An 8,820-nucleotide genomic window follows, 5' to 3' on the forward strand; every position below is an offset into this window, starting at 1 on the left:
AAATATTTGGGTGGGTGGTTTTTACTCTTGTTCAATGGAATTAACACCAGTTCACAATAAATATAAGCTATTCAAGAAAAGCTTTGAATTTTTTTTTTCTTTTTCCTTTAGGAGAGTCTAGAAGAGCCACAGAGGATAACATATATCAATACGCAGATAATCAGGAAGAAGTAAAAAGGTACCAAACAAATAAAAACTTTCTACTAAGTGCCAATTTTGTTCTTTTCTTAAATATTTATTTATTTATTATGTATACAATATTCTGTCTGTGTGTATGTTTGTAGGCCAGAAGAGGGCATCAGACCTCATTACAGATGGTTGTGAGCCACCATGTGGTTGCTGGGAATTGAACTCAGGACCTTTGGAAGAGCAAGCAATGCTCTTAACCTCTGAGCCATCTCACCAGCCCTAAGTGCCAATTTTGTTTCGGATACTAAACATAATCTTTTTTGTTTGTTTGTTTTACTTTATGAGTGTAAGTTTCCATCTGCATGTATGTACTGCACCATGTGTATGCCTAATGCCCTAGGAGGCCAGAAAAAGGCATCAGATCCCCTGGAGGTGGAATATCACGCAGCTGTGAGCCACCATGTGAATTCTGAGAACCAAACCCGGGTATTGAACGGTGTTCTCAAGCACTGAGCCACCTGCCCAGTCCCTGAGCACAGTTGTAGTCCTCACACTAGACACCCGCCTCACCTGGTCGCCTGGTCGCAGTGAGCTAACACTGATGCACTGTCCCGAAACACCCCAGATTCACTTTCAAATCTTGTATACTTTAAGTAATTTTCATCTTCAACGTATGTTTTTAAACACAGACAGAAAGCAAAAATTTCTCTGAAAGTAAGTTGTTTTTAACTTTGAAGCACAGTGCAAAAGTTAATCTTATCATTTATTTGATTTCAGATCTCCAGATAATCAATAAAATGGATCTTAAGTGACTCAACATCAAGGCAAGAAGAAATTGAGTGCCTTAGACTTCGGCTTCATCTGAGAGGCACATGTAAGGAGTGATACAGAATCATAAAGGAAACTACAGTTGCTTTTATTGGACTTTGTGCTGCAGTGACTATGCAAGTTTAGGAAGGTGAAGAACAGCTCACCTGGTTAGGAAGGTCAATAGTTACTCATAAAATAAACTAAAATGTATCCTCTTACCTGCTCTTACCCAAGAAGTCATGGCATCCAAAAACCAAATTTTAATTATTCCTGATTGTAAATATTTCCAAGTTAAAGAAACCATTCATGCTGAATAAATATGATAATATTTGCTAAAATTCCAGGGGAATGCCCCAGTGCACAAAGGGTCCTAACCAGTCCAAGGTGTGCTCCAACAGTGTGGCTAAGCACTGCTCAGTTTGCTTGGTGTGTGGAAACTTGGATTGATGGCAAGTTTAGCTGATAGGTCACGACCGAGTATACACATGTCCATTTGAGACAGTAAGAGAAACCTTTGATCTCAGGAACCTTTGCTGGCATGCTTGTGACTGAGAGGAGGTAGCTGAAATGGTTACCTTGGAAACATATGGACCCCTCAGGTGAATCCATCAAAGTAGTACACTATCAAGAATAAAGACTGTATTCCCTTTCAGTGCGGTCAAGGTCTACTCTAGTTCTGCTTCCTTTCCTGTTTTGCCATTGCAGAGCAGAGACTAATCCTGGAACTGGTCAGAGGTGTTCAGGTGTGCCTACTATCAGCCCAAGAAGTGGATCGGTTCAGCAACAATATGAGAAAGATGATCCGCTGCCCACACCAGAAAGCTTAGGGAATGTGCGGAAGGGAAATGGCTCTTGTGGCTTGTAAGCCAATTTCCACAGCACCCAGTCCCTGGGCCGGGTCTTTGGTTCTTACCCTAAAATTAGAATTAAAATGTGTGAGCCCGGGGCTGGAGAGATGGCTCAGTGGTTAAGAGCATTGCCTGCTCTTCCAAAGGTCATGAGTTCAATTCCCAGCAACCACGTGGTGGCTCACAACCATCTGAAATGCGATCTGATGCCCTCTTCTGGCCGGCAGACACACAGACAGAATATTGTACACATAATAAATAAATAAAATATTTTTAAAAAAATGTGTGTGAGCCCTTCTCCAGGCCCGCCCTTGCTGTTTGCCCTCCCCCAGGCGGATGGCACTCACAGGACACCACAAGGGAACCTGAAGGAAGGAAGAAGTGTTGAGTGCATAGCTCGCAGTCACTGACCATAGAGCTGCCTGAGAAATCAGGTCTTCTTTCTCCAAAAATGTCCTGATTGCTCCTTCTAAAAGGGGTTGCTATCCAGGAATTGACAGACAGACAGACAGACCCAGGGCTGGTGTGGGAGCAATTAACATTAAATTCTTTAGCATATAATAAGGAAGGCATTTTGAAATGATGGTGAGCCATATGTGATAGCTTGCACCTTTAATGCCAACACTCAGGAAGTAGAAGCAGTCTGTGAGTTCAAGGCCAGCAAGATCTACATAGAAGTTCCCGCTAGTGCTACATAATAAGACCCTGTCAAAATAAAAAAAATAAATAAATAAATAAATAATAAAAACCCAGGCACAGGATTAACAAGTACCACAAATGTCACTCCTTTAGAGAAGTTCATTAAATAGAACAGTTGGCATAGGGATGCACACCTGTCACCCTGGCACTCGGAACACAGGCAAAAAGATGGCTCTAAGTCCAAGGTTGTTGATTGCGTTGGGGTGGGTTACTCAGTCTAGGGGTTTGTAACCCACCCTGCAATCAGTTATTCCAGGGTCTCGGAGGGGTACTACGTGGAAGGGAATGAGCTAGGACAGAAGAAGGAGGCCAAGCAGATTTGTCAAAGCCCCCCTTTATTAGGATCATGGTTGCTGCTTATATAGGCCCTGCATGAGGAGTTGGTGGGCAGGGCACGGGATCTCGCCACGTGGTCCCAGTCACGTAGGCCAAGAGGTTACATTCAGACAGGTAGGCCAAGAAGTCACAAGTTGCCACACCTGGTTCCCTGGATAGCTGGAATGTGAGGCCTGTTCTGCTAACAGATAACAGTTAATTGGGTGTGGGGCAGGTTCTGTCAATAGAACATAATTATGGGTGTGGGGTTCCCTGCAGACTCTCCAGGGTGATGGTTCCTGTAATGATTTTTAGGGGGGAAATGGCTCGTGACACTAGGTCAATCTGTTCTACACAGGAAGTTCCAGGCCAGCCTGGACTACATGGTGTGAGACCCTCTTTCAAAAGACATAAATAACATAAATAATTGTAACAAAATGAAATTAAAAGACCAGCCACAGAGTGGGAGATGAGGTTACAACAGCAAGAAGATAGTTTTTATAAAACACAAACAATAATTTGTTTTTATAATTTTATAATAATAGGTAATTTAATAAAAAGAAAGATGAAATGAAAAAACAAGAAATACAACCTAATAGAAAGAGACAACCCCTAAAAGATGATTCATAGAAGAAAGAAATAGAAATGCTAAAACCATACAGGATGGAAAGATGTCTCAGCAGTTGAGAACACTGGCTGTTCTTCCAGAGGATGCAGATTCAGTTCCCAGCACCCACATGGCAGCTTATCCAACACCTTCACACAGATATGTATGCAGGACAAACACAAAAGCGCATGAAAAAAAACAAATAAGTTATTAAAGGAAAAAACTTAAAAAAAAATACAGGAAATAGTAGCCAAGCCGCCTGTTTGTGGCTGCTGGGCTGGAAGAGAGCACCACAAGGGATGGTATGGCAGGGCCCCAACAGGTTATAGGATTATTATAGGTTAGAGGTTATTGAATCCAACTGTCATAGGATCCAAAATTTCCACATCTATACATTCAAAAGAATTAAAAACAAAGTCAAGAGAGAGAGAAAAGAAAAGGAAAGAGGGAGGAAGAAGGGAAAAGGGAGAGGGTAAGAGAAGAGGGAAGGAGAAGGTAAGAAAGAGGCGAGGGAACAGAGGGGGGAAGGAAGGAAAAGCGGAAGAAAGAGAAGAGAAACAGGGCAAAAGTGATAAAATAGGAAACTCTGAAGGAGAGAAGACAAGACACTCTGATACTAGCCATTTGCAGCACCATCTGGTAAAGGACTAGGCCTGAGAATATATAAAGAACTTCTATAGCCCAATAATAAGAGAAAATGTAATTTGAGTAGGCTTCTCAGCACAAAAAACACGCCTGTGGCAATAAACTAAGAAAAATCCACCCGGTCATTGTTAGTCATGGGAAATGGCACTTTCAGACAACAGAGAGGTGTCACTAAGGTCTGTTGAACAGCCAAGGACACCGAGTGCTGACAGGGTGCCTGGTGATGGGACTGCTCTAAGTGGTGGGTGCGGAAGAACGGCTCGGCTTCGTTTGAAAGTTCTTCCGCGGCATTTTCCAGCCTAAGCCCCTGCCTATGACCCAGGAAGCCCACCTGAGATATTTCCACCAAAGGAAGAAAGCACACATCAATGAAATGGTGAGGTTTTCATTATATTACAGATCCTGTAAAATGTCTATGGATATCAGCTGAAGTGGGTATTTGGCTAGCTAGCCTTCCAGAAGTCATAATATTAAAACAAAGGCAAAAAACAAAATTGCAATACTGAGTCTAATATTAAATGAAGGCATGTTCTTAAAACGGAGCATATAACCAAGCATGTCTCCTACACAGAACCTCATGCCATACCCATCCATGCCTGCATTCTCGCCTCCAATCTTTCATTTGCCTGTATCTAAAGCATTCAGAGAGGAGATGAGCAAATGTCCCTGCTGTTCCTGATACACTTGCAGCACTGGAGGGCAGTTCAGGCAGCTATCCCTCCTAGCCAAAGCCGTCTCCAATGTGTTCTCCACTGGAAAAGCACTCAAAGAAAGTGGGGAAAATGCTTCCTGGTGGATCCTGAAGGAAAGAATAAGAGCCAGTAGTCTGGAGGCAGAGGCAGGAGGATCTCTGTGGGTTCAAGGCCAGCCTGGTCTGCAGCTCTCCTATAAAGAATCTCTCACAACAGATTATTCTGAAGAAAGTGCACCCCCACAAAGACTAGCAGTTGGAGGCAGGCATTAACAGGTCTTCAAATGCTGCTGATAGTCTCCTTCAAAAATCCCCAAATTTGACCAAAAGAAATTCTTAAATGTTCATTGCAATATAAAATTTAGAGCCACAGAAGTGAACTTTCCCTGTTTGCTTTGTACTTAAACCATGCATGATAGTTATTGTTTTTGTTTTTGTTTTTCTAAGACAGGGTCTGTCCCAGGCACTTCCCTAGGTAAAAGAAAATGGCCTTGAACTTCCGATCTTCCCCTCTCTATCTCTTGGATGCTGGAATTAAAGACGTGCAATAACACACTCAGTTTCAGCCATGCCAGGAAATCACACTCAGGACATGGTGTACACTAAGCTAAGTCTTCCAGCTGAGCTACATCCCCAGACCAGCAAGACATGATTTTTTAAACTGATTTTTATTGAACTCTACATTTTTCTCTGCTTCTCCCCCTGTCCTCTCCTCTCTCCCCTTAAATCCTTCCCCAAGGTCCCCAAGCTCCCAATTTACTCAGGAGATCTTGTCTTTTTCTACTTCCCATGTAGATTAGATCCATGTATGTCTCTCTTAGTGTCCTCATTGTTGTCTAAGTTCTCTGGGATTGTGGTTTGTAGGCTGGCTTTCTTTGCTTTATGTTTAAAAACTACCTATGAGTGAGTACATGTGATAATTGTCTTTCTGTGTCTGGGTTACTTCACTCAAAATAATGTTTTCTAGATCCACCCATTTTCCTGCAAAATTCAAGCTGTCGTTATCTTTTTCTGCTGTGTAGTACTCCATTGTGTAAATTACCACATTTTCCTTATTCATTCTTTGATCGAGGGGCATTTAGGTTGTTTCCAGGTTCTGGTTATGACAAACAAAGCTGCTATAAACATAGCTGAACACATGTCCTTGTGGCACGATTGAGTATTCTTTGGATATATACACAAAAGTCGTATTGCTGGGTCTTGAGGAGGGTTGTTTCCTAATTTTATGAGAAATCGCCACACTGACATCTAAACGGGTTGTACCAACTTGCACTCCCACCAGCAATGCAGGAGTGTTCCTTTACCCCACAACCTCTCCAGCATAAGTTGTCATAAATGTCATAAGTTTTGATCTTGGCCATTCTTTCAGGTATAAGATGGAATCTCAGAGTTGTTTTAATTTGCATGTATCTGATGACTAAAGATGTTGAGCATTTCCTTAAGTGTCTTTCAGCAATTTTAGATTCCTATGTTGAGAGGTCTCTGCTTAGGTCTGTACTCCATTTTTTTTATTGGATTGTGTGTTCTTTTGATGACCAATTTCTTGAGTTCTTTGTATATTTTGGAGATCAGACCTCTGTAAGAAGTGGGGTTGGTGAAGATCTTTTCCTATTCTGTAGGCTGTCATTTTGGCCAGACATGATTTTTATAGCATCAAGCATCACTCCTTTAGAAAATATTGGTTCAAAAAGTTAAGCAGCTCTTTCAAATGTTGACCAACTTCTTTATACAATGTTTTTAATTGCATTCAATAATATCATGTCAACCCTCCTCAGAAAGTATTTCGAAGCTTGCAAGCTCAAGATGAAAGAAACATGTTTCTATAATTCTGATTTTTTTTCATTTGAAAACTCAAATTATTACTAGCAAAAAAAAAGGTATCAACTGGTTTTCTTGAAGTGACATGCTCACTTTGTTCATTTTGAAGAAAGTGTCTGCCACACACATCTTAGTGGTCACTCTTTGAGGTAAAATGGGGGGCAGTGAAGCCTACAGCCTAGCCTCACAGTGCAGAGGGGCTCTGTACAGACTCCCCACTTGTCACCAGCTTGCACTGTGAAGTGGATTCAAGGGCTGGGACTCCTCGTAACTGGCTTCTTTATCTTAAGCTCAGGGAGAGGAAGATGTTTTGCCTACAGCCTGGGAGGCAGCTGTGCTCACACTGCACTCCCAGGACTTTGATGTAACTGCCCTGATTAGTGCAGTCGCCCACAGTTTTCCCACCACTGGCACAAGTATGACATGGTAATTAAACTAGCGATACTTTCATACAGCTATAAAAATAAGCTTGATTCCACCTATTGCCTGAAAGTCCCTTTCAGATGCCTAGAGGTCTATAGGACACATCCTGAAAACCTCTAGAATACATAATTATTATTAATATGTTTATTATGTGTTGTGGATTTTTGCTATAGTTTCCTATTGCTTCCTTTTTTCATGAAGTACTGGTATGTTTTACTATTTCCAAAACTTCTAATGCAAAGGCCATGGAATTGTTTTTAGTCCAAGTATGTATGTTATAGACATGCCTAAAGAAATGGGAAATGACAAACAAGTTCTCATTACAATATTTTAACTAGATTCAGAGTTTAGAAGCAGCCCCGGTGACCACTGAGGGAAGATATGCTAAGCAGTAGTAGTTTTACACACTAGAGCAGTACACAACAATATACAAAAATGGGGGGGGGGACAAAGAGAAAAAGAATCAAGAAGAAAGTGATGAAGATGATTTCCAAAATTACTTGGAGACTTCTCCAGGATACACGGTTCACGTGACGAGTGTGCACACAGTCTGTGATGTTCATTCTCCAGGATACACGGTTCACATGACGAGTGTGCACACTGTCTGTGCCTTTCAATGCTTTGTACCTCTTTAAAGCTCATAAGCTTGATCATCACTAAGATAGTCATGGGGCCTTTACTAAGTGACAATAACAGAAGAACCATGTCCTCCTGGGTAGGATTAATGTCTTATGTAAGAGGCCTCAGACATAACCCTATTTTCTCTCTGCTTCTCATCATTCAAGAACAGAACCATAAGACCCCCATCTTGGAAGCCAATGAACCAGGCTTCACTAGTCGGACCTAAATTTAGGACTCCAGCCCCAGAGCTATGAGACAAACATTGCTTTAAATAGTGCAGTCTTGGTTACTTTAACTGGGGCCTAAGAGATGGCTTGGAGGGTCGGAGAGTGCACTGCTCTTCCAGAGGACTTGAGTTGGTTCCCAGCACCCAGATCAGATGGCTCCCAACCTGTAGCTCCAACTCATGGAGATCCCTGGGCTCTCTTTTCTGGCCTCTGCAGACACCTGCACACATGCACATAAACACAGATCGGAAGCAGCACACAGGAACTGAGACTGTATTGCTCTCTTCTGCAGTATGATAGAAGACAGAAAGAGCATATGATCCTATAGCTTGCATCTGTACAGGAAACAATGAAAGAAGGCACAGCCAACAAATTCAAGTGATGATGAAGTGAGGATTGGGATAAAAAAATATACAGATGTAAATGTAGGCTGCTACTCTTTGCAATTATTTTAGTCAGTTCTTTATATTTTTGTCACACACGGAAGCATGCAATGAACTTCACACAATCACTTCTATAGGCTGTACAATTTTAAGTGTTTTCAGAAACTCACCAGGCCGCTTACCGCAGTCAGCGGAGAAGAATCTGTCTGACAGCTCAGTGTAAGCATCTGAGCAGCTTGAAGACGGCTGATACCCACATCCGGGACTCCTCATCAAATTTCTCAGCCTGTATTTCACTGAAGCAGGCCATCAACAGAGCTGTCAGTGCTGGGGCCCTAAGCAGGATGATGCCAGTGGCAGAGTAGGTGTTGAGACTGTACGGAGCGCTAGGGGCACACACACACCACTAGGGGCACACACACACCGCTAGGGGCACACACACACACCCCAGCAGGCAGTATTTGTGCTAAAAACACCAAACTACTCAAATCCTTTCCAAACTACCTCATGATCTTTTAAAAATGGTCTTATGTTACATTTTATTTACTGGGGGCAGAGGGTGAGTGCCACAGCATTTGAGTGGAGGTCAGAGAACGACTTTTAG

At 42.2% G+C, this 8,820-nt stretch overlaps 1 protein-coding gene across 1 annotated transcript in view; it reads left to right on the top strand.

Annotated features, from left to right (window-relative positions):
* The window catches only part of Ttc29 (tetratricopeptide repeat domain 29), a 183,190-nt gene extending 181,169 nt beyond the window's left edge, over positions 1-2,021 (top strand). The window contains exons 12-13 of the mRNA XM_050161518.1: positions 112-178; positions 907-2,021. Coding sequence (XP_050017475.1) covers positions 112-178; positions 907-925 — 86 coding nt within the window. The 3' untranslated portion in view covers positions 926-2,021. The remainder of the gene's footprint in view (positions 1-111; positions 179-906) is intronic.
* The last annotated feature ends 6,799 nt before the right edge of the window (positions 2,022-8,820 follow it).

This window comes from Alexandromys fortis, unplaced genomic scaffold (assembly GCF_014885135.2).
Source record: "Alexandromys fortis isolate MF-2015 unplaced genomic scaffold, M_Fortis_MF-2015_v1.1 scaffold_127, whole genome shotgun sequence".
NCBI classification, from domain to species: Eukaryota; Metazoa; Chordata; class Mammalia; order Rodentia; family Cricetidae; genus Alexandromys; species Alexandromys fortis.